At 42.0% G+C, this 26144-nt stretch overlaps 2 protein-coding genes across 2 annotated transcripts; both read right to left on the reverse strand.

Annotated features, from left to right (window-relative positions):
- Window positions 1-147: 147 nt before the first annotated feature.
- LOC104072269 lies at window positions 148-18954 on the reverse strand. Its single transcript, XM_009573231.1, has 15 exons — window positions 18912-18954; window positions 18231-18319; window positions 17534-17613; window positions 16416-16544; window positions 15575-15618; window positions 14645-14790; window positions 14357-14509; window positions 10433-11323; window positions 8768-8902; window positions 8355-8529; window positions 7824-7922; window positions 6920-7011; window positions 6251-6388; window positions 2033-2132; window positions 148-383 (listed from the first exon to the last, which is right to left on the reverse strand). Exons 1-15 carry the CDS (start codon window positions 18952-18954, stop codon window positions 148-150), a joined length of 2550 nt encoding a protein of 849 aa, XP_009571526.1.
- Window positions 18955-24277: 5323 nt separating this feature from the next.
- On the reverse strand, window positions 24278-26141 carry KIAA2013 (KIAA2013 ortholog; the record flags this gene model as incomplete). The annotated part of the gene is made up of 2 exons (XM_009573232.1): window positions 24278-25137; window positions 25889-26141. Coding segments are annotated over 2 exons (1113 nt in total), but the record flags the coding sequence as incomplete, so codon positions are not given.
- Window positions 26142-26144: the final 3 nt, after the last annotated feature.

The raw sequence follows: 26144 nt of genomic DNA on the forward strand, positions 1-26144 counted from the left end.
AAGTTCAGAAGGCAGGAATTCCTGGAGCAGCAAGAGGAGAGGGGCATGACAGGAAGAGGGGACTGATACTTTGCTGAAGAGCCCATCACGAATAGTGCAAGAATAACAGTTCTCTGTCATGGCTACAGATTCCCTTATCTGGGAGCGTTAAGCAGTGGAGCCTGTCGACACTTCTGCCTCGCGCCCTGCTCTGCATTCAGCCGCCTGCAGATACAGAGTGGCTTGAACAAGTTCCAGTGCTCGCTCTCGGAGCTTCCCAGGACCCCGCAGCGCGGCACCGTTGGGCAGCCAGGTGACATCACTGCCAACAGCCGTGTAGGCGCTTCCTGTGTCACATTCCGAACTGAAGAGCCTCTTGCCAAATCCTTGTCGTTCTACACGGTCTTTTTAGGAACAAATGGTCTAATTTTAGCCTGACTGCCACAAACACCTTCCTGAAATAGACTCTGACTCTCTCCTGCCTTGTGCATGTTCTTGAGAGTTTAAAAACAAAATCCCTAGTCCTTAGGGTCCACAGCTAAGGCCTCTGTCAGCCTAAATTTGGGCAGTAAGAAATACTGAGCAGTGCAGCAGGGAAACTGCTGTCACTGTTAGACCCATACTGAGCTGAGCGAGGACAGGAATGTTCCAAAGAGGCAGGAACTCAGGTGATGGCACATCACAGAGGTGTATGGATCTTGTCCAATCTGGATGAGTTGTTCTGTATTTCAAGGACTTTGCAATAGAAAGAACTTGTTTTCTGGACTGGTTGCAGCCAGATACGACATTTAGAAGTATAGTGAATGGACTTACTCAGTGTCCTCTGTGGTTTGCCTAGGACAAGTGCTCTAATCACCACCCTTTCTTTTTGGGGCCTAACTAGATGAGCACTGGCCTAGGAGTCAATAAACTGTGGTTCTGATCCCATAGCAAAGTCAGTTCGTATCTGTCTGTGCTATCCTTGAAGGGCATGTGCAGCAGTGACCTGCTTTGAGAATAAGTAAAAAGCACGTCTAGAAGAATTAAAGGAGCACAGACTCCACAAAATCACTGGGCTTTTATACTCCTGCCTTTTGCTTTTTCCATGAGCTTGAATATGTGAGCTGTTGTACTGAAGGATCAATGCAAGCCTGAACTGCTGTTTTTAATTAGCAGGGAGTAAAAAGCCACATCTTTAAAGAACTCTCTAAATAGGTAAGGAAGAAATGTTTTCAGGCAGCTGTTGTCTTTATGTCACTCTGTTGGGAATGACACACGCCCCCCTTATGTTCTTTAGACCTGCTAATTAAGCAGCTCCTTGTATCTGCAGGTCAGTTGATCAGCTAATGGACTCCCTGCAGTCTCCAATGCACCATGTCCTGAAGGATAAATAGGAAAAGGCAAAAAGCCCCTGGGGATCCAACTGGGTCCCGGGCTGACTTGTCCGTGGGGCCTTTTCTGAGCAGTACTGAAAGCAGGCACATAGGACAAAGAACAATAGTCCCCGAGGTTGTTACCCTGGGGTTTACCAGGGTCATTGGGTATATGGCCTAACCTCTGCAGGGTGTGAGGCTATTAGCCAGGGGAGCTTCCCGGCTTGCCATCATTCAGCTGAGGCCCAAAAATACTGTTGGCTCACATAAGGTGAGTGCAAAGTGGCTGGTGTTACCGAATACTCTAAAGGCCAAGCACCTGGCTCTAGCTGGGCGATGATGGATGGGAACAAAAGTGGCAGTAGGGCTTCACACGCTGAGCATCCCAGCAGGAGCTGGAGTATGCCAGCACATTAATGGAAGGACAGAAGGGACTTGGGGGACAGGACTTCTCCATTCTGGGTGAGCACCTGAATTACCCCAACTACCACACAGTCTGGGATAGCTTTTGCTCTCTTTCTCTAGCAGTATCATCCAGGATCTTTGAAATGTCACTGGCAAGAACTTTGTCAAACTGATTAATTTCAATGAACTATTTTTGTTTCCAGCTTCCCACCACCCTCTCATTTTGACACATCTTTAATAACAAACTTCTTAATACCCTGAAAAGCAATGCAGAGCCCACAGGTTAGGCAATTTACTGGAGGTCATTGAACAGATTGTTAGCAGAGTCAAGTGCTCAGCCTTGATTTTTTTGGCTTCCATTTCTGCATCTGGGCCATAGAGATCATCCCAACTGTCCTGGAATACGTGAGAGTGAGGAACAGTCATTGCCAGAGTGGGTTTGGGAATCAGGACCAGCTAGAAGCTGACAAATACTCCAGGATATGTGCTCTTTTCTATTTCATCTTATTAATCTTGCCTCCCTTTTTACCTGCTCTCTGGTTTCAAGGGCATGCTGCCATGTAACGCCTTGTCTTAAAAGACTTGTTTTGCCCTTCTAGCTTCTCTGGCCTTCTCGATCTCAAAAGGAAAATGCTGTGGCAACTCAATGACATTCCCTTCTTCTCCTTTCACTGCTTGTGCCAAAGTGTGTGTCGGACTAGAGTCCAGTCTTCTCTCAGCAGCGGAAAAGGATGCTTAAAGGACTGTGAATGCACAATTTATCAGGCAGGCCTGTAATGACACCTGGCGTTCAGTCTCGGAAAATGCTGATTATTGTACCGCCCTGCCCTGGCCTTGTGAGAATTCAAATGTAAACAGGCTGGCTGAAGGGGGAAGCAGAGATTCTTGTTTCTAGATTTGCTGAGAGGACCGGGACAGCTTATTTTCCAGGCTCTGCATCCCATGTAACTCAGCAGTATGACTGGTGCAGAATGGCTAAAATAATCCTGTTTGATTGTTTTATGATATTTATGGAAATGAGGTGTTACCTTTGAGTGGTACTCAGGGAAGGCTATAGAGAAACTGATTTCGTATGTCAAACTCAAAAATGGAAACTGGTTTTATCCCTACAGGATTTGTCTAGTTGAAGGTATATCTCTGTGCCTTTGCCTAGGTTGAAATCCACTACCCCATTATAGAGTAAACTTGAGACTTTATGTTAGTCTGATCCAGACCCAGGTTTTCAGTCCGGAAAATGTTTCATCTTACCAAAAGTCAGTCTCAGAGTTAGGCCAGCCAACCTGTACAGCCTCAGCCTTCATCCACTCCAAGCCTTGTTGTATGTTAGGCATAGACAACCCAAAAATCTTTGGAAACCAAGCCACCATATCAAAGCATCAGCCACATGCATAGAAAGCAGCTCATCACTTCCTCCTTCCTCTCTGGAGAGGGATTGTTCAGAGTTGAACCAAAGCATGTCTCGTTAATAAACACTAATTGCCGTCTATCATCAAGCACACAGGGCCATTTTCTACTATTTTCTAAATTAAAAATCCACACTGAAGCCTCTGAAGAGATGAAGATGAGAACAGGCTCAATTTTCCATGCAAATAATTTGCCTCTGATCTTGACCCAGGATTTTCATAACAATTAGAGACAGCGTGGGGCTCCTGTGGCTCTGAACTGCCCTGCGGTACCCAGCTGTCCCTCTCCCTCTCCCCGGTGGTGCTCCTTTCATGCCTGCTTGTGAGGGGATATGTGCACCTGAGACATTTGCCTTCACTGTCTTGAAAGTCATGGCTCTTCAACACCATTTATCTCTGTCCTCCCTTTCCTGTTTTTTTTCCACATTTGATCCCATTTGCTGAGTACTGACAGGAACCAGATGAAAGGATTCCAGCCTTTCAGTATCCGCACTGGGCATCAGCCTAGATTTATATATGTGTTTTTGAGTACATGTGATTTTGTGTTTGTTTAATGCTGTGTGAGCATGCCTGTGCAGCTTCCACACATCTCCAGTAATACCATCGTCAAGCATTTAAAAAAAACAACACACCACTATCCCCTTGGATTCAAGAGGCTGACTTTAAAAAGAGTTATCTTTTTGAAGTGTTTGATTTGTATTCCTCGTGGCTTTCTGTGATACAGTTTGCTGTAATATGATTTACATTTGTTTTCTTCGGTATGAAAGTATCAGAGCAACTTACCAGCTACCTTAATGGGAAAATCTTAACCACATGCAGATATCTTTTAGCAGAAATGAAATTCTATTTGCACCCATGTAAATATTCCATGTAGAAAAGTTCTGAGATCTGGGAAGGTGGGAAGGGAAGTTGTGCTTGAGATGGGCAAAATATCTTGTTAGGTTTTTGTAAGTTGTGAGACAGGAGCGACCATTGTGATGATTGAAGCAAAACCCTGCATGAGTAGAACCATTGAATTTTCTTGAAATAATTCTTGCTTGAACTGGTGAATATATTTTTAGAACAACACCTGATCTTGATTCATAAGACACTAGTGATAGAGTTAGTTCTGTGGTTCATTCCTTTTCATGTAGAAACATGCATTTATTGTGAATATTTCAGCCTCCAATTTTGGCTTACTTATCTGCAAGTCCAAATAGTTCTTTAGCTGACCTTCAGAGATTCCCAGCCCTTGAGAGCAAGTTGACCTCATCACCTCAGGCTAAGTTTGCTTTACATATAGGCACACAGACACTCCTACAGTGACTTTCTCTGAGCTGACTGAAAGGAGCAGCTCTTGGCTTTCATTGTGTAAGGAGACAACTTATATGACGTTTTTCAGTTGTTCTTATTAGCCAAGTGAATGACAAAGAGATACCCTGACCAGCTTCCTTTGAAGTTCATACAGCTACTTTTATTTTAGGAAAAAAAAAATTAGAAACAAAGACCATTGCGGCTTTCCAAGCTTGACTTCCTCTTAAATACATACTTTTATTTTTGTTGCCTTTTGCAACCATTAAGCACTGCCTTGTCTCCCTTAAAAAGAACCTTAATCTGCTAAGATCTTTCTCTTATGCAGCAGTAATGCTCCACATGAACCTGTTAATTGGAAGAGGAGACAGGCCAACCCCTCTCTCCCACACTTGTGCTTCTGTTCCCATCAGAATGGCTCCCTCCCTCTGGAATTGCTCAAAGAAGGTGGCTAGCAGGATAGGGTTAATAATATGTGCAGCCCACTTACAAATGAATTGAACTCTGTGTAGAGTTACTAATTGTCAATGTCAGGAAGTAATTCAGTTTGCTTTGATTTCTCTAAGTCATATGTAGAAGAGGAATTTACTATGCTCTGCTCATCACTGCAGAGGCGTCTTTTCCTCCAATAAGGAAAGAAAAGCAAATTACAATTTGATGGGAGAAATAGCTTCTCCTTCTAATGTCTTCCATACAGCTAGACTGCATCTCTGTCTCACCATCTACTCCCCTGGTGATTAGATAAGGGAAAAAATACACATATGGAGAGGAGATTCCTTTGTAGTGGAGAGGAGCTGGAAAGACAAAGTGCTGCAGAGACTTAATAGAAGTAATTTAGTATTGTTCCCACTTCATTTTGTATCTCTGAAACAATGATCAAAAAGAGTTATTTACCTGTCCTCTTCTCCAACAGGGTCTCACTACTCCCTCTCCTACTATCTACAGCTATACATGCCTTGCAAGTGGTAGTTTGCAGGAGAGATGTACAGGCTAGCTTGAAATAAGCTGACTCAGGTTCTGAGAGTGTCCTCACTATGTCTGGACTTTGATGGTTAGATTCTGTGTCACCTACAAATATAAACCTACAATAGCTTTACTGGAGTGAAAGGAGTCACATTGCTGTACATCTTTTATCTACCATTCATGCTCCTGATGGAACTCCACCTGCACTTTCATAGCTTCTCCTTGTTTAGAGACATCTTTCTAAATTTCTGTTGGTGTTTTAGCTTCCCAAGTAAACATACTAGTTAAAAATGTGAATTATGGCTAAGAACAAAAAGAATGTTATTTAGAAGAAATGTGTGTGCCTGGGGCAGTCCCAGTCACGTCTTGTCCTGTCACATCTCATCTACAAAACCCGGGAGAAACTCATTTTTCTGCATTGCTTTAATAACATGGTCTCCAAGCTGTGCCCTGTGTTCTAAACTGGCACCTTTGTCACCTTCCCCCAAAGCAGGTGAGCCCAATGAAGTGAGGTTCTCCTGGAGGCTCTGGTGGGAGCTTTGATGAAAGCCATTCCTCTGCTTCTGGCTCGTGCCATGGGTGGCACTCTCAGGGGTCCAGGCTGGTCTGGAATTCCCTTGAGTGTGACTGTCAGGGCTCAGCTCATCCCAGGGCATTGCAGGGCTCTGCTCAGCCAGTGCTGCTCCCGCAGCGCCTGCACTACACTATTGACAGAGAGGAACACACATTAGAGCTTGTATCTGTACACAGCAGAGCCCTCTACTTGCAGGCCAAAGATGCAAGTTCTACATCTCTTGGCCCTTAGTGAATGGCTCATTATCTAGGAAGTCTCACCCTGCTAAATGTTCACCTCCTTACTTGTTGGACAGATCCCTGGCTACTTTCCATCTGCTTTTTCTTGGAGGTTGCTGGATTCCAGTGACACACCAGGCTGTCATTTTGGACACTGTAGTTCTTGTTACCAAGAAGCCAGTAGGTTTTCATTTTCCCTTTGCCCTGGGACAAGAAAAAGGAGAAAGCAGAAAACAGCTATTTTCATGGGATATGAAGCAGAGCAGAGAATCACTATGGCCAGGGCTACTACCTGTAATGCATTTATTATCTCTCATTCTCTCATAAAGTGGCTGATGTTTTGGGAAAGAATTGTAATTTATATGCAGCTTGGGTGCTAATAAGTCTTTCAGTTCAGAAAAAGGCCTTCCTGGTCACTGGCAGTATTGCTAAGGGTTTAAAATCAGCGTTATACTTGTGTGTCTTTGTAACTGAGTCCTAACACTTTTACCCATATTCATGTGGTTCCATGCAGGTGCAGACATAGCAGGTGTATTTCAAAGCATGCAGTAACACTTTTGTGTCGATTAGGAGGAGTAATGTATAGCCACTTCCAACTGAATTAGCAAAAGAACCTTGGGGCCACAGTTAAAAATGGACTTGCAATTCACAGAAGATCAATGGCCAAATCTATCATATCTCCTTCCTATCTCATTAAACTCCTTTACTGTTGCAAAGTTACAGAAAAGCTGTTACCTTGACTTCAATTTCTCCTCTCAGTTCAATTTCATATGCATCATCTGTGAGAAGGGCATCATATGTAGCAGAACTGATATGGATCTTCTGCGCTAGGATTCAGAACAGAGCATTAGAAATGAATGATTCCCCTATTCCCAGAGATCACACACCAGCCCTCCTGCATTTATCAGCCCAGTATTTCCACCTCCTCTTTGGAAAATGTCAGGTTGAGGAAGAAGCACAAAGAAGGGGAAGATGCCTTAAACATTGGTTGAGGACTCTGCGACACTGTACACAGGTATCGGCTAAAACATAGCAGCAGTTCAGCAGGTTAACTGACCCACTGACCTGACTCTGCAGTGCTGCACTGGGTGTCTGCACAACGGCATTGTACAGTAAAAATAGGTGGTGGTGGTAGCAAAGGCAGCATAAAAGGCTGGACCAAGAAAACATGCACTGCCGTCTTCTATGTAGTCATGGTGCTTCTACCTAATGCCTTTGTGTTCAAGTCCTTAAAATCAAACTCTGCTTACCTTGTGCTATTTGGCTTTTGTCACCCTCTTTCTCCTCTTATTTCCAATCGCTTTCCAGAAATGGCATAAGGGATGTGACTCTAACTGACCACGTGAATATGCGAGAGTTTCTCTTGCTTATTTGATAACTAGTGTATGTACTGGGATAGCGGGGACTTCAGGTCATGCATGTGCTGGTTCTTTACATCTATGGTAATTAGTTCTCTAGCCTGGGATGTGCCGCAGAGAATGCTCCTTCTCCTATACAAACTTTATTTCACACTTGGCCATGCCCAATGTGAGGGGGTGTTAGGGGTTTTCCTTTCACTGCAGTACCTAAGAGACGTAGAGTGCAGGTGTGAGCCTGACTGGTGTGTAAGGAACGCACAGATTGGGCCCGAGTCACTTACGCAAGCTGGTGGACTCCATGCGGGAGGCTGTGTTTACAGTGTCCCCAAAAAGGCAATACCGAGGCATTTTGTATCCCACAACTCCAGCTACACAGGGTCCTGAGAAAATACAAGGCGGAGAGAACCCAATAAGAAACAAATGGAAAAAGTGCAGGGAGATGCCAAATGCAGACACCTTTGCCAGTGACTCCGGATCCTCAGAGGGCAATGGGAATTGGGAATACTCAGTGCACCTAGGGCCTGGCTGCACAGTATTTACTTAAGGAGAGAAGTCACAATTTGATTAGCTGTAGCTAATTGGTGCATCAGGGGAAGATGCACTTTGCTTGCACTAAATTGTTGCACAGCCCTTTCCACACTGATGCAAGCAAAAGTCATTTCACCCCGCTGTTACTACTGGAACCAGGAGAAATACTCATCCCGGGGTCCTGCGGAGAGTCAATGGCTCAGAAATGCCAAATTCTTTTCTCCTCACACAATTAGACTGGGTCCTATTCTCTTTTCCTCACGCCTCCACCTCAGCCCATGTACCTGTGTGTATCCCAGCCCGCAGCTGCAGTTTGCCCGTTGGCGTATGAGGGATCACAACCTGACGCACTGCTGCCACCAGATCCAGAGACATTTTGGCAATCTCGTCAGCATGTTTGGTGCCATTCCTCTCTGGCAAGCCGCTCACTACCATGTAGGCATCACCAATGGTTTCCACCTGATGGGAAGGGGCACATATCACTAGCTGGCAGGCACCATGCTTTTCTTTCAAAAGGAGATCAGAATAAAATACATCTCAGCTGTCCACCACTTGCCAAGCCGTGGTGTAGTCCCTGTGCAGTGGCAGGTCTTGGATTTCATGGCCTTTGGCCAGCTGGCCTGGTGTATTTGATATTCACTAAGGAACAAAGTAAGTAAGCGACTTCCAGATTCCTTGCCGGCCAGTTTGTACTCACCTTGTAAACATCGTAAGACTCAATCCTGCTGTCAAAGCAGACGTACAGATTGTTGAGCATCTCAACAACTTGCAAGGGAGTACAGGAGGCAGCAATGCTTGTGAACCCCACGATGTCCGAGAAAAAGATAGTCACCTGTCACAGGGAGAAGGAAAGTGTGAAGCTAAGGTCTCCAGGCAACAGTGGCAGAGCCTTTGAAGAGTTCGGGGATTTGTGAAATTCTGAGCAGAACAGCCTAAGGCACAGGCTGCATGTAGAACCAGTGTGGCAGAACTGAATAGATACAACCCTAAATTAACAAGCTCTGGCTCTGAATTGTTCTCTATTACTTTGACAGATAAAATTAGTTTATCTCCAAAGTTTATCATCTGCGCTTCTCTGAATACCTTGTGTTAGATGGGAGACTGAAAGTCAAATGCTTTGAATCTTGCAAGCAGTGATCAACAGACTTCTTAGAGAATTAGGGCCTGATTTTTCTTTTAAAGTGATTTAAACTGTGGTAGAGATCAAAACTAGGTGTCTACACAAACTGCAAAATAAAAACTCAACTGCTGTCTCTGCTCTTGTTGAATTAGGAAATATTAACTGGGTTTTGTTTCTCTTCATATGATATTTATCTTTGTTATGATCAAGTAATTTACAGAGAAATTCACTTTTAAAAAAAATCAGATTTATAAAAGAAAGAACAACAGAAAACATAATAACTGAATTGAGGAAGGGAAATGTGTATTATAGCTGTTGGCAAAGAATTAAGTGTTTCTCCTCTGTGCTGCCTGAACTTTGTCAGTGTTTAAACTAAAATTGTTCTTTTATTCATCCTTGATAATACCAATTAATCCAGAAGAGCCGCCTTTTCACTCCATGCCTTGGTTCAGCTACTTTTGATGTCATGACTATTGTGAATTATAATTAATTGTGCAGTTACAGGTTGCTGTTTTGATAATGACACCTACAAATGAAATGCAAACATTTATTATTGTGTTTCACAGCTGAAAGTAACAGAGGGGAAAAAGAGTGAATAGAATTGCAATTACTTTAGATGAGGATTTTGGCTGTGGGCTATGCAGCACAGCTGCTCAACTCAGCATTGACAGCAGCATGCAGAGGTGCTGCAAATAAATGGGTGCCTGGCCAAACTCTGCCCTTGTTTTTATGTCGACAGGCTTCGTTACAGTTACGCACTTGAGGCTACGAGATCATCCGTCCCTCTCATGCTTCTCTAAGTCCCATGTTCTCTTTTCAGTTATGTTTATGGAATCATAGTGACAAGTACAGACAGGATTTGTCCTACATTGTTTTTTTGTGATTCTTCCCATTTTACAAGGAGGAAACTCGGTTCTTGCTCTTATGTACTCATGATCTAATGATGCTGGCTGGTTCTCACGAGTAGGCTCTTAAACCCAAAGAAGACAACTTGCCAATATAGGATCTTTGACATCTAAAGCTACGCTTCTGGAAATTTCAGCTCTTCTTCCTTCCTCATCAGCCTAAGTGCTTCATGGCACATTGCACAGCTCTTTCCAAAACCCATCGTGAATATTTGGATTTCCATTCACACTCAACTATGGGTGCAAAACCAGGTTCCTCAAAATGGTGGCAAGGTAGGTGCTTTTTTAGGTGAATACTTTTCTATCCTTGGTGACAGCATCCTTTCTATTTGCTAACCTGATCATAGTTTTCTGCCTCAACTTTTTGGCATTTCCGTAGCTGTTTGGCCACAGATTTTGGCAACATCTGGTGTAAGAGGTCCTCAGCTAGCCGTCTCTCCCTTTTCAAGTCCTCTGTCTTTTCCTTGAGGTTCCTGGCATAATTTTGTATCCAATCTGTCATCTGCTTGAAGGACATCAGCATTATGGGGTAAATGAGGCAGGCTATCACTAACAGACCAATCTTAAGGCTCATTGTGGACAGGATTTCTTTAGATTTCTTGATGAGCTTCTCCTGTCCCTTCTGCAGTAGGCAGCTCTGTACATAATGCAGTCCCTTTACCAAGGCTTCAATGGACACAAATTCATCTGAGCGCAGGAATGGGATGAAAAAAGAGATTCCTTCATAGTGGGTGAAATGAAGTGATAGATTGACATTATCCATCCAGCACTTACGTGCACTCTCTGATGAGAAGATAGCATAGTTCAGAATGGCAAAAAATTGATGCAGTGTTGTTTGAAAGCTTGTAGATGCTGGCATTAAATGAGCTTTAAGCATGGCTTCTCTTATTTGAAGGATGAGTTTAAAAGCTACTATGTCAGCCCAGTCAGGATTGTATCTCACAGCTTTGAGGTCTTTGTGGGGACTACTAAAATGCTCCAGCAGTTCAGAGATCACTCTGGATAGCACCTGGCTGGCTTCAGTATTCCCTGTGCTATTTAATTTTTGTCTCACATCAATGATGTAAAATCTACAAATGGAGATTTTCTCCTTCTTGCATCGGCAATTCTCACAATACAGTTCTGCTTCACTTGCCTTACAGAGGGAGTTTAAATTCCCCAATAGCTGAGCATCAAATGATCTCTTCCTCTTGTCTGCTGCTGGAAACAGCCAGCTGTGCCTTTCTTCCTGCAGGAGATAGATGAAGCGAACAGCCCAAAGGTTTTCACAGGAGGCAAGTTCCTGAAGGGCTTTTCCTGTGTTTCTCCATATTTCCAAGCTGTTGCTCAAATCAAAAGAAATGGCCCCAAGGAGGCTGCAGAGGGAGACCATGCATGCTGCCAAAATCCTTTGAATTGTTTTTCTACCACCAGCATTGGATGGGGGAGAACATCTGAAAAAAGGGAAGGGAGAAGAAAGGGGTGTTTCTTGCAGCTCCTGAAAACATAACTGGAGCTAGCAGTGATATTTAACAATACACATGCATTCTGAAACAGAGTACAGGGATCATGCATTAGCTGAATGTTATTGAAAGACATATTTTATTATATTTTGTTCCACCCGACATTTTATTTTAAAAGGTGTAGTAAAAAGACTGTTTCCATGACACGCTCAGAGCTGCAAACACATATGAATGAAATCGTACAGTTTTTCTGAGAGTATTAAGACTGAGAAAATCATTTGCTGTAGGTTTTATTCTCTGTGGTACTTCTGTTCAAATCTTAAAGAAGCCCATGAAAAGATGGCTTACTTATTTCAGTGATCACAACTGGAACTGTTGAATTGTTTTAATCAAACTTTTAGAATTTGTTCTTAATAGGAATTTCCAGATGATTGGTAATTTGTGTTGATATGTTCAAATGAGCTCAGACGTTTCCACAATATTGTCTAAATATTTCAAAAGGAAAATGAATCAAATTTGTTTTGTTTCAGTTTTTACAGAAGTATATACATATCCAATTTTTACTGTTTGAGCTTCACGATTACCTTTTCTGTCCTTCTCTTTCATGCTGCACGTAATTGAAATCCATGCTCCATACAGAAAAGTAACCTCTAACGACTTTCATTTTCAGAACTATTAACCAATCATTCACAATTTTACATTAATGGTACTCATGAAAACAACTCAGGATGTTATGCTGAAGCTGGTGACTCCTGAATAACTGGGCAACCCTTATTTCTGCTGATAAAGAACAAACCAGGGGACTGCATTGCTGATCAGTCTATTCAGCTCAGTCCTTTCTTTTGGGTTTGTTTTTTTTTCCGGAACATAGTAGAGGTGATTGAAAAAAGCCCTCCTCAGATCCCCTACTCTTTCGGATAGGTGAAAGTACATTTTTAATAAGATAAATAAAAACCCAGTAAAGCCTGCTGTTTCTCAGCAGAGGCTGATACTAGGCAAAACAAGTTCCTGCTGGTTTCTTTGCAGCAGAATGGTGGTCAATGGTTGTAAAGTAGAAGAAAAGGAAGAAAAGTACAGTCCCCAAAGATGAAAAACAGCCATGTTTTCTCTTATTTATTTAATACAATTTATGTTTAATAATTTATTTATTTATTTATTTTCAATTCAAAGGTAACAACTGCAAAATGTCTGACTGAACGGAACCGCAAACCTGGAAAAATTTATCTCTGAACCCAGATGCATTTCTGTTCTCACAACAAACTTACAATCTTTTCCTTACTCTATCTACTGTTTACCTTTGAGTCACTTGTCCTCGGTTTTTAATCAATCATTTTACTTTTGAATCCGCCCATACATGCGGCAGGAGGGAGAAGAAAAACACAACAAAAATCCACCTTGATTTTATACTGCCTGCCTTTTATTACAATGAAAGAAATATAAATAGGGGCTTTAATGTAGTACCAGGCTAAAAGGTGGTGATTCTGCTTGTGCTTTGCAAAAAATCCCCATTTGTGTCTGTGTGCCAGCCGACAGTGACAGTTCAGAGGTCTTCACCTGGCATCTGAATGACTTAAAAACGAGCGACGGCGACGTGAAGGAGGTAGCTCTGCAGAGTCCTGCCGGCACTCACTGCAGGATTTTACCCTTCCCCTTGCTAAGTCCCAAGATGTTAAAAACCTCTCTGTAAAAGCACTTTGCAGCGCTCCCAGACTCACCTGCGTGGACCTGCTTGCGCCCGTGCTGCCTTCCCGCTGGGCATTGCCACTGCTTGCTCTGGTGAGTCCCGCTCGCAGACGCAGGGGTCCCGACAGCTGCCTGCCTGCTGCCTTCAGCCCTGCCAGTGCCTCGCTTTCTCACCCCCTGCCCCCCGGAGTTGTTCTGTGGCTCTCTAACTCTTCCTACTGCCCAGCCTCTTCTCAGCAGACTCACATCTTCCCCCAGGTGAGGCTAGCAAGCTCCAGCCCAAGGCAGGGGAAAGGCTATAAAAGGTCTCCAGCATTATCACTAAATACGGGCTCTGGTCCTGACAATACGCAGGAAGAAGTGAGAAGGACACATGTTTTTTTTTCATGTTGCAAAAAATAGTGTTTATTGCAGTATGGTTAGGTATAATACTCGTGTTGTTAAAAGCATGGTTTCCAGGCTCTTTGTGATCAAAGGTGTCATGATTACGACTTTATTCAAACTGTTTTCCTTCTTGGCATCTATCATCCAGTTCTCTTTGGCTTAGTTGGTTTCTATAACCTACAAAAATGTAAAACAAGTGAAAAATCAGCTCATGAGACCCAGGAGTTTGTGAATAGTATATGATGCATCCAAGATGCAGGATTTAAATAACTGAAATAAGATTTTTGTTTCTCAGACACTTTTTGGATTAAAGTTTATATTAAATTAAAAAATAATTGATGTTCCAGACTTGAGCAGCATGCACTGCCTTCTAGGATGCAATTGCAACAATCAGTGTTATTGATGAATACAAATTCAAGTAATCACTTCTGAAGTCATATCAGTAAAATTTTAATGACTTTGTGTATTTTATATAGCTCTAGTGTGAAGAGAGAATGCATTCCTAAACATCAAGACTTATTTAAAAGTGAAAATGATTTGGATAACTATTTAAGAGGAGGATACTTCATTTTTGCTGCAGAGATTGCTTTTACACTGATAAGGGCTTGTCTACAGAGGTTACTTGTATGTAAAGTAGCATTTGAATCAAAAGTGATACAGCTCCCTGAGTAGGTGGCAGAAATCTCAATCAGAGAGAACCTCAGAAATAGCTAAGTGTCTGTATTCTCTAGGAGCAATACCTAGAACCTTACCTGCTGGATCCAGCTATTGTAAGCAGAGACCCGAGTGAAGACAGAAGGCTTGTGATAATAGTTGCAGCTAAAAGCAGAGCCAAAGCTGACGATACCATGCACTTCCCACCTGCCATCAGCACCTTTGCAGTTCAGTGGGCCACCAGAGTCCCCCTGGGAGGAAGGGGGAACACAGTTAATGGCAGTGGTAGTGTGAATAGCTCCTCCTTGGTTTTTTTAAGCTTTCCTTCCCATCAGGCCTGTTTGTGTCTGAAACCAAGCCCTAAGAGCAGTGTTCTCTGGACTCACATTACAACTGGAGGTGACTCCATCCCCACCAGCACAAACCATGGTGGGTTTCACTGTGCTTCCCCACCAGCTAGGCTTGGAACAAGTTGCGTAATCCACCACCAGCAAAAGGCCTTGCTGCAGGTCATCTGGAAGAGCTCCATTTGCTGGGAGGGAATAGAAACAAAGGAGTCATGGTGCCAGCTGGCACTGAAGAAAGAACAAAACTGCATTGTTAAGTTTCTCCCAGGATCTGGGTACTATCCCTCCAGGTAAGAAACTCCATAGGGGCTGTATTAAAGGAGAAGCTGTACAATCCATTTCTTAGCTCCATTCTTTTATATGTATTTAAAAAAAGGCCTTAACTTACTAATAATTTGCATTCCATTTAAAAATGTCTCATTGTTAGAGAAATAAAAGGCTGTTCTTTGTTCAGGAGTTTGCAATTTACTTATCATTCTAGCAATTGCCTCTTGAGCCAAGCTGACACTTCTGCTGAAGTCTCTGAGATTTTCTTCGCTTTACATCTATTCCCTTATGTGTCTTTTCAGTTATTCAGCGGGGTATGTTAGGATTAGCAAATTCATCAGTCCGCACTGTTAACATTTGTGTTGCAATAGCTTCCAAAAGCTTAGTACAGGGCCCTCTAGTGCATTATTAGCCCCATTACAAGCAAAATAAACTTAAAAGGCAGGGAAAAATAATACTGTGCGAGTGAAGTGGGGCCTGATGAACTACCTCACTACACTGAGGTTGAGGGGATCTTGAGCACCATTAACAGCCATTTTTCCAATCAATCTCAAAGGAGAAGGCAGTACCGAAAGATCTTGTTCCACAATTTTGCAAATGCCCAAGTACTTACTCTGCAGTCTTCCCCATCCTGTCACATAGCAGTGTCGGATGATAGGATGCTTTGTGCAGGGGGGAGGCAGGCCAGCCTAATGTGGTTACTTAAGGTGACGTGTTCAGTGAGTTTGATCAAAGCAATGTCGTACCTGTGGTCATATGCACACATTTGAGAATGGGGAAGAGAAAGGGAAGGGGTGAAGAGGTTTGCAAATAGATTAAGACGCAGTAGCATGAATACTTAGCAGTTATACAGCACTTGGCCTATTCAAAAGAGATGCAAAGGAGCAAGGAGGCCGGTACATAAGCAGTAAAGATTCCTCCACCTTCAAAGCAATGGGGAAATCCATGGACTGGAGGACTATTCCCTGCAGAACTGTCCACTTTCCTTCTGGCAGCTTTCTGGAAATTGCCTTTTATAGGTTCTTTTCACCAAAACCAAGCATGTGTTAGGACTAACTCCAAGGACCTGGAAACTGAGGGGATTTCTTTGCTAATGCCCTTAGCTTGCAGCAGAACATAGGCGTCCTTCAGCAACAAAGATATCAATACCATTGATCAATAATATTCTGTGTTTATGCCGCTCATAGGGGGGCTTCAAAGGGTGTTGTATAAATTAATTCATTCCTTTTCGCTATATGAAAGAAATCATTGCATAGAACAGCTTCCCACCCAAGCATGAACATGCAAAATGGCATCTGAAAACACAATTAATCAATAAGCAATTAGTATTGAAAGATCTTTATCTTCTTTTGAGGGGGAGCGGTACAAACTGGAGACTCAACTCTCATCTATGAACAAACATTTAGAAGTACCACTGTAAACTGTAACAGGAGGGTCTAAACATTTATGCATTTAGCTGCCACAACTCAGGGTGGGTGGGATTCAGGCAGTTTGATTTTTGCCCTGCATCTAATAACTAAAAAAATACTTGCCACCAACTTACCCATTTGCAACATCCTGTGGATCCCAGTTCTCATGGACAATGATTTTTTCTGGAGGAAGTGCAATTGATCCTTCTTCCACAGCTGCTAGGTTGTATTTTCCAAGAAATACTTGGTAATTCATAGAAGAACTGGGCAAGAAAAGGATAACACTCAGTTATGCAGCTGCTGACTTGCTGCTTAGGCATCTGCATCTTTGCCACCTGAGATATTCAGTAAGAATACCTGTAAGACTGTAATCTCACATCACACGCCTGATTTGTCTGGAGCTGAACCAACGTCTGACTGATTTGCTCAGGACAAAGCATTGTGTGCTAGGCTTAATAATCATTTCATCTCCAAGCCATCCTGTCAACTCCTGCTTAAGACTTCATTAACAAATTCAAGATGCCTGCAATCTTTGCAGGACTCAGCTCGTATTCTTCAATGAAGTAAACAATTTGGACTGCTTTTTTGACAGCAATAAACAGCTTCACTGATAAACAGCTGTGCGATAGATATAGTGGATTTATAATAATAACATGTAGCCAATCCTTCTTATTTCATATTATAACATTTTCTACAACTTAGTGTTACAATAACCAAGAACTGTAAGCACATATTCAAGGACATATGCTACCAAACCAAAATAGGGTTGTCTTTGTGGAAACAGTTTTGATGATGAAAGGGCATAGCTGTACCTGAGCATTTCTTTGTTATACTGCCCCATACTAGGAAGAGCTTATTGAAAATGACTGGTATGTTCAAAGCATTTGTGATTATTTCTTCAGGGAGTGGATTGATTAGTTAATCTGTGGATCTCATTGCCACATATATTATAGGAACAGGTAGCACAGCTGAATTTTGATAGCAACTTGAAAACATGTTTGTAGTTATTTACAGAAAATGAAAAGTATGTAATTCAGGTAATTGTATGAGGGTTTTTTCCCCCTCTACTTTTATTTTAAGAAAATGAAAAGGTGTCATTCTTCTTCTGACCTATTAGTTATAATCAAAAGATATGATGTGAAACTTGGAGCTCTTACTTGGGAAAGGGAGAACTGGCATTAATATGGTTTTGCTTCATCTATCTCTGGTCATGCACTGCTTCCTGGGTACAGGCTTTAACTCCATTATTTACCTGATGCAGTGTGCAGCTGTCATCACCCATTGGTTGCAATGAGGGTTCCTCCGCAGGTGTGATACCATTTGCCATTTGAACTGTATTGAAGGGAGGCTTAGGATCAACGTGTCAATTAAGTCTCAGATTTTTGCTTACTGATTTTTTATTGTTGCACTTTCTTTTTTATTGTTGCACTTTCTTCCTGCACCCAGAACACAACTTGCTGCTGGAAGATGGTGGGAGGCTTTTAAGCGAGAAGTTTCCAACTCATGACCACAGAAAAGGTTTCCCTCCTTCCCTATCATCCAAAAGCTTGATTTTTTTTTTTTAAATGTTGTTTCTTCCAAAGCTCTCACTAAGCCTGACCCAAATAGAGCACTTCATTTGCTTCACAAATGTATTTTTGAACTCCATGTACAACCATGCTCCAGTAGGCATTGTATGCTCCACTGAACTTCAGTTGTCTTGCTTAAATATGGGATGGTGCCCAAGACTACTAAAAGAACATGAAAGCCTGCATAACCAGCAAAAGTTGGCACATTCAGAGCTTTCTTAAAAAGACTGGAAACTTTGGGATTGATCGGAATGTAATATTCAAAACCTAAGGCATGACAGGCAAGATGCATCAAATGAAATAAGGCCTGGTTTTGTTCAGCCATGTTGTGTAGGGGTAGCGCAACCCTAACTGTTCCAGGGAAAGCACAAAATGACTAACCTGCCAGGGCCAGCTGTAAGGTCTTGCGTCTTCCCCTCCTACAACTCTAGACACAGCGGGTGGGTAGGCAGGAACCCCGCAGCCAAAGGCTAGAAGACATACAAAATAGGATGTGTGTTTTAGAAGTAGGAGGTTTAAAAAAATGTCTGTAAGAGAGGGGTTGTTTTTTGAATATAGACTGTGTTTGTACAGAACATTGCAAGGTACAAATATAGGCTGTGATTTAATGTGATACAAGTGAAGATACAGCCATCAGTCAAAACTGACCAATGTTACATAAAGTTTGTTTGAATGGTTTCGTTTTTCTGACAGATAATCAAATCAAGTTGGCTTAACCAAATTCTCTTCTGTCAGCTGAGATGCAGCTCTTAGCTGATGCAACAATTCGATGTGGATTAACTGTATTTCAGTGTATTCAAGATAAATAAAATAACTTTGAATTTGCTAAAGGCTGAGAGCAGTAATGCTAATCGAGTCCCTGTAATAAGAACAGAATAGCACAGCACCTAGTTACTATTTTGAGAGAAGTTTTTCATTAACTTCCTATGCTGTATCTCTTTCTGCTTTGCTGCATCTCTTTCTGCTTTGCTGCAGAATGTCCAATTTCCCTAAAAAAGGAAAGTTGTGGTTAGATTTTAATTCATTTTTCCTTTAAAACTAATGCTGAATTTGGGTACGTACCTGCAGCTGCCAGAGTCAGCACAGCAAAGAGGACTCCAAGCATGATGCCGGTTAGCTGTGCGCTGCAGGCTCTGCTTTGCAAGCCATTTTATATGTTATCATTTATCTCTGGGACACGTGACTCAAAATGCAGTGCTATTCTGATACCAATGGAAAACGTGTAATTGTGGGATTATTTTTTTTTTATATGCACAAGTGCCTAAAAAAAGCCCAGTTTAGATGGACCTTGGTTAAAAAAAATTCCAAGTTGCGTATTATCTGTAGCAGCTGTTTGCTTTCCCATTGCCTTGAAAGTTCATCACAAAGGTATTTTCAGAGGGAAAATGTTAAATGAGTTATTCTAACACTTGATGGTATGTCAGCAGTAACAGTGTCTGATATATTCAGACAGTGTCAGCGGGGTTGGATTAGACGATCTCTGGAGGCCCTCTTCCAACCTTAATTATTGTATGATTCTACGATTGCTTGAAATTTTATTTTGTTCTGGTTTGTTTTGTGATTAATGGCATCTAGCACTGTGTACTGACTGAAAACCTGTTATCTTCTTTTCTAGATCAAGTTGCATGTGTTTTAGCATGCCATACTTCTTCAGTAAAACAAACTGTAATCACTTTGAAGTGGAAGATGTTTCAAGCAATACGAAGAACCAGCTGTCCACGATGTCGGAGAAACACTGGTGTAGCACGGTGAGCCAGACTTCATTTCTTTCCTATTTGCCTTTAATTGTTAGATCAGTAGCACATCCCTGGAAGAGAATAGGGTTCCTGTAGCATTGCAAATGAGCATTTTTACACCCCAAATCAGCATGCTGACCTGTGGTATAATGCAGTATGAGCTTGTTAATGAAAAAGGGTAAACCATTTTCACCAATAGGACAAACCAGGCAAGAGCAGGCATTTAGACCACTACAGAGCTGCTGCCACAAAAGAAAGTGTCCTAATTCATTACTGGACATTTGAGATCAATGACTTGATATCAACACTTACCCTTGTGTCTCTTTCTTCCTTTTTTCCCTTCTGCTACGGGAATTTTCCATCCTCGGTCACATTTCCACCTGCCTACCCTTGACCTGAAAAACTGTTACTGGTTATTTAAAAAACAAACATCTCTGTCCCATAAGCCAGGTCACGCATAGGGAGCAAACTTATTAGAATGGAAACAAATATCATAATGCCAGTTTTGTAACCAGAGTTGCATTGTACGTACAGACCAAACTAGAGATTTCAGAAAAGCTGAAATAAATCTATTGTTTAATGTCAGTATTAACAAGCAACAAAATCCCTGATTTTCATAGTTTCCATGCCGCAGTAGGTACTAATTTGGATGAAAGATGCCTGGAGCACACATGTGGAAGGCAGAAATATATAATGCTTTGCTGTTTTGCTGCTTCTCAAGAATGTATTATCCTACCCAAACAATAGCACTTGGGAAAGCTGCATTCTGAATTTCAAATGGAATCAACCAAACTCTGTTCTGGCATCTTGTCTTTATTATCTGACAAAAGCGTGAATCAGGATTAACTGAGTGCAGAATTGAGATTCTAAAAATTTTTTTCCTGAATTAGTTGGCTCTCTTCTTAATGTTTGCATTTACAAGCTGAACAACATACTATGCTTTTCAGTTTAGCTTCCATGCCACTATCATTTTCATTGAATACCAACTAAAAATTAAGTATAAATTTTGGATGCTCAGTTACTCTTTCAACTTTCCTGTTTTATGGGTGTGCTTGTAAACATGGAATTTTGTTTAGTTTTTTAAGCATTTCTGCAATCATTTTGCAAATAACCTTCTGCTATCTTGCACACTGTAAATAGAGAAACCCTTTTTTTTCCTTTTCTTTTTTGTAAAGGTATCCTGAAACAGTTCTTTTATTATATGGAGGGAAGGCTCATAAGAATCTTCATGCTTTTAATGTAAAAACTCTCAAAGCTTTTTTTATTTTATTCTACTGCTGCTTTGTGTAACGATTGCTTATCCATCTTTTCCAGGTCTAGTCTAAATAGGCTGAAGTATCTTTCTTGGACTCGGTGGGCATCATGCTGTTGGCAGTTCTACAAGTGAACATCAAAAGGCTCAGCCTCCAGCTGATACCACGGTGGCTTGGAAACAGCTCCCTAAAAGCTCTTACCATCTTCATGCCAGATGTTTCACAGAAACTAAGCAGTTCATGGAACTTCAGTAAGAAAGAAGGAACTTCTGGTATGTTCTGTTAAAGCGTAATAGCTAATATCTCTTTCAATACACAATGTACTTAGTGTACAATTTATAATGCACTCCATTGCCTCACTATCTTTAGTCTATTCTAGGGTAGTAACTATGCTAGACCAATTAGTGGAATGGTCTGCAGATAAGTAACAGACAGTGAAATCAACTTTTCTGAGGGAGGTTTTTCATCTGAAACTAGACAGTAACCTATGTAAAAATTAAAAGTTAAATCCTGCCCTAGCTTTTCATTGGGAGCACCAAATGTGCCAAATTCATTACTTACTGTATGGCCATTAAATCTGCTACTTGGTTGTTCCCTGGGTTCATTCCTGTGTGTTCTTAAACCTAAAGCTTGGCCTGCATGCCTCAAGATAGAACAAGGTTACACAGAGCCAGGGAAATAGAGATTAGCACCAGCCTGTGTGTTTCAGTCTCTTATTGTGCCTTCCAAATTCTCTGTTCCCAGCTTAGACCCATTTATGTATTATTTTCCACGCTGTATTTCCTTTTCATCCAAGCACTTTTGTAGTCAATACTGGCCACAGATGTAACATAAGGCTCTGCTTTTTTTAACTGGGTGGGGAGCAAGGGGATGAGAGAACACAGACAAAAAAAAAAGAAAAAACAACCACACTTTGGTGATCAGATTAGACTGAAAGATATTTATTTAGAAACAACAGCTTTGGTATTTTAAAACCAAACAACCTTTAAATCTCTAGAAAGTGGGATGTCTCCCCCCATAGCCAAAACAAATCAATGCACAAAGTCTTAATATGCTTAGAATAGGAAACCTGCAGATCAGCATTTCTAAGTGTAAATCCAGAAAACAATTTCATTAAATTGGTTTTGCACTCTACAATCATAAAGGCTGAAAAACCTGTTACCAGCACTTAGATATCTACAGTTCAATTGACTGACTTGTTACTGAAGTGGAGACAAAATTATTAATATCCTCCCCCTCCCCCCAAGCAATAAATTAAAAAATGTATACCAGAAAAGAGGTTACACTAAAGTTTTCTATTAACTTAACTCTCTGAAGGGAACCATCATTCTTTATTTTCCTGTAAAATTAAAAAACAAATCAAAATATCAAAGGTCTTGGTATATCTTCAAGTATTTTCAACAAATGGATTACTCTTAGGGACTGAACAGCTTACAAGGAAAAAGAAACACCTGTTACAGAAGCTTCTGGGATAAACTCTTGAATAACCACACCTTCCAAGTCTCAGATTCCTCTCTTAACAAGGCACAAAAGGATTGTTGCTTTCAGAAGGTCCTTGTTCTCAGCTGCAAAATTGTCAGATGTCTTGTGCAAATGGAGGCTGAAAGCAGGACTAAGTTCACTTGGACACTGGGATGTCCCCATTCAATTAATGAAACAGGGTGTTATTTCAACACCATTAATCTTGCTTACTCCTACAGAGATTTTGAGCTTCAGCTGGCTTCCACTTCATCCCTGTTTCTGGAATCAAGTTCTGCATCATCTTCATTTTAAGTAGGTCCAATTAAGACGAGGCAACAGACTTGTTTGCTGTACACTGCAAGGCTTTTTGCAGCGTCAAGAAGGAAGAGGTGTTACGTCAGCCCTGGTGTGCAGCTGTGAAGCTTCTCGGCATTTCAGAGACTAGTGTCAGGGACAGTTACCTGTAGTAACGGTTAACAAGTCATTCTGTAAAAGGCAGAAGGCAAGTCTTGTAGATGACAAAGGCAACCAGATAGACAGCAGTGAAAAAAGGATGTAATTTTACAATTTCAAGGACACATTTCAGGATGCATGTCAGGGTGCAGCTGTATACACAATAATTGAAATTACTTCCTGACTGCTTCCTCCTTTTGCACTAAGGTTTTGATCATGATCATAGGCTTATAACTGCAGCTGTCTTTAATATACATATCTATTCTACCTCTTCCTAGGTCAGGTTGTCTAGCCACAAGCACCTTCCACTCTCATTCTTTCAACCAATGACAGGTATTCAGACGTGCTTGGGATCAGGCCTAATCTCCAGCGCTCAACATTACAAAGCCAGTGAGCTGAGAGGGAAATTGCCAACTGGCTTTAAACACCCCTTATGTACTGTCAAGTTTAGTCCAGTACCTTCTGTCCAGCCTTACCTATCCAAAATTGAATTTGCTTGTATAATTTGGAAAAACAGGGCAATCTAAAGCGAGAACTTTTCCTCTGACAGCTCTATTTAACTATGTCCTTTTTTATTTCCTTTTTTTTTTTTTTTTTTTAAACACAAGCTACTTTTAACTCTGTTCAACCCTAAGGAGGGATGCCTCTGAACCATATGGCTAGCTCATCACAGCAAATCCAGTCTCGTCTTTCATTTCCACTCTGTATCAACACACAACCAGAAAGTACCAGTAGTAAGAATAGAAATCACCATCTATCCTCTATTCTGTGCTAAGTTTTTACTAGCAACTAGGTTTTCTAAGGCAACTCAAACCAAGAATTTCCTTTACACCAAAGTGAGATGCAGTAGAACCTGAAGTCAGAACCTCCAACTCACAGTAAAAAGCACTCAGTACTTTTCTTAACACAGCTATGTATTTTGTCTGAAGGGGAGAAACACTAACTCAGCACTTTCCCAAAATGATGGTGGTAAATGCGGTTTGATGGAGGACTGCACAGTGTCTATCAATCTATGAACATTTACCAGTAGTCCCAACAAGTCAGCACTTTGAGCTAAGAACACTAGCTTGCATTTGTGTGTTCTTGTATGACACATCACACATTCAAACCAGGCAGACGAGTGTGCACGTCTCCCACACAGTAGTAAAGTGTAGCAGCTCTCTCACAAGCATTCCGGTACTGCATAACAAGAAACATCACCTCGTGACACAGCTGCAACTGTTGGCTTAAAAACAAGGAACGTCCTACAGCAATGTGTGGAAAAAGGACAGAAAAGCTGTGTCTGCTTTCATCTGCAGCCTTACAAATGTTTAAGAAGGACAGACGATGGATTTATCGTTTCTAATGCTTGTGAGCTACCGCTCCAAGCCCTGCCCTAATCCTACTTCTTGCAAGAAGAGGTCACAGATCACTTGTTGCAAGAGAGACCGAAAACCCTCACAGTCCAAGACAGAACCTCCCTAGGCACAGCTGACAGAAAATCAGGTTGACAACACTCAGTGGACAGCAGCCAAAAGCAGCAGCCTTATACCTTACTCCTGAAGAGCGGCTTGGCTCCTGGCCCGCAATATTCGTTGTAGATGAGTTTGAACAGAAACAAGTGAAACAACGTGATTAAGGAGGCCACACTGAACCAGAACAGGAAGGGTAAGCCTGGGTATTGCTTGGCCATGTGTTCCTCATGAGCCAGAATAGCTTTTAGATGGAGTGTGTGTCTCAGGTCCTGCAAGTGGATCAAATCTGTCGATATATAAAGCAGTGGCGTGATGGGTTGAGTCACCATGACGGGGAACGTATGACCTCGAGCCTCTGAGGTCAGCTCCACAGGCTCATTCATACAGCCTGCCTCACACGCATATAGTCTAACTGGCTTGTCTTGGAATTTCACAGACACATGCAAGAAGGGCTTTCCTTCAGCATCCAGCAGAACAGCTAGATTAATCAAGTCCTTATTGTAATGGATCCCACGTAAGGAATAGCTGTTATGAAGTACATCAGGGTCAGCCTGAAACTGAAGATGGTTTTCTGTGAACTGCAGACCCCCAAAACTAAGCACCATTCCCTGCATAAGTCCGTGGACTCCAGCTGCCACAAGACCCTTGCATCCCCGTTTCTGGAGAGTTAGCTTCCACAGGTCTGAGAGTTGCAAGATCTGGGCAACACTGGTCAGCTTTGCTGGCCACAGGTTCTCTGCGTGCATGGTCGCGTGGCCACTGAAGCAGTGGTCAGCATAGTTCAAGCTGGCTTCCATTTTTTCTCTGTCCTCACCACTAATGAGTGGATCCAGCAGAGGAGCCGGCATGCTTGACAGCACATAGTAGAGGGTCATGTTTACAGTCTCACTGGATGGTGTATGCGAATCTGTGATCTTTCTCATTTCAACCCCTGTAATAAAAGAAAACAACCAAGAGTCAGAGGATCACACATGAATAGGACGTTAACTAGGAGAAAAAGAAGATCAAATGTGCATGTCGTCATTCAATACACAGGCGTTCTTTATAACATCTAAGAAACCTTTGCCTATGAAACACTGAAGTGAAATGTTTCCTTGTATTTTCTTAGACACTCTCTCTGCTACTTGGAGTCTGAACACCAAGCTCCCACTAAAAGCAAAGCTAGTTTGATACACAGATGCCTTATGGAGCTGTCACCATGTCTCCGCAAGAATGATCTGTCAAAGGAACATCTATCTTTTTACTGGCTATAAAATAGCAAGTTCTACATTACTTGGGCAGCTACTCTTTTATGCAAGGCCATGAAAATCTTATTTTAAGAAAAAGTGTCCTTAACTTCCATGAACAAATCTGTCCTTTATACTGCCACTAGAGGTCAACTCTATTTCCAACTTAGAGCTGACATGCTGGGCAAATCAGTAAAGTTCCTGAAGACATGAAAGCCAGCACATCCAGACTTTTGATTAGAAATGTTCTTCTATAATTTCTTTTATGCAGTAAGGAATACTCCACTTTTGTAAAGTTCACTGGGTTCCAAACCAGGAACGCTGTTTTATTATCCCACAGCACACCTTCTGGTCCCCAAGAGAAACCCGTCAGGAAGAGTGGAGCCTCTGGAGACCTTACAGCAAGGTCTCTAAGCTTTCAGCTGCCCTTTGGAAGTTGAGCATCACTTTCCTTACCTGAAATGAACAGGTCTGACCAGGTCTGTTGGTGCTCCTGGAAAAGATCTTCCACCCCCATCTGCATCACCTCCAGCATCTCTTTCTTGGCCGACTCCCTCAGCTTGCTGAAAGTCTCCTCCAGCCTGGAGACCTCGATGGGCTCTGAGGTGTACACCACGGAGAGCACGGTTTCGTCAAAGTGAGATTTGGGCGCAACCTGCACTCGGCTCACAAGCTTCTTGGCAGCCACCACCATAAGCACCACCTTGGGGCT

Source organism: Fulmarus glacialis, unplaced genomic scaffold (assembly GCF_000690835.1).
Source record: "Fulmarus glacialis isolate BGI_N327 unplaced genomic scaffold, ASM69083v1 scaffold47502, whole genome shotgun sequence".
Classification (NCBI taxonomy): Eukaryota; Metazoa; Chordata; class Aves; order Procellariiformes; family Procellariidae; genus Fulmarus; species Fulmarus glacialis.

Bases quoted from the DNA above. Each gene is read 5' to 3' on its own strand.
- LOC104072269 (XM_009573231.1), bottom strand. From the start codon at position 18,954: ATGCTTGGAGTCCTCTTTGCTGTGCTGACTCTGGCAGCTGCAG. The intron at 14,510-14,644 runs GTGAGTCCAGAG...CCTTCCTCCCAG, and splicing joins GAGTCACCTCCAGTTGTAAT to GGGGACTCTGGTGGCCCACT. The intron at 11,324-14,356 runs GTAAGGTTCTAG...TATCTCCTGCAG, and splicing joins ACAATAGCTGGATCCAGCAG to GAAGAAAGGCACAGCTGGCT.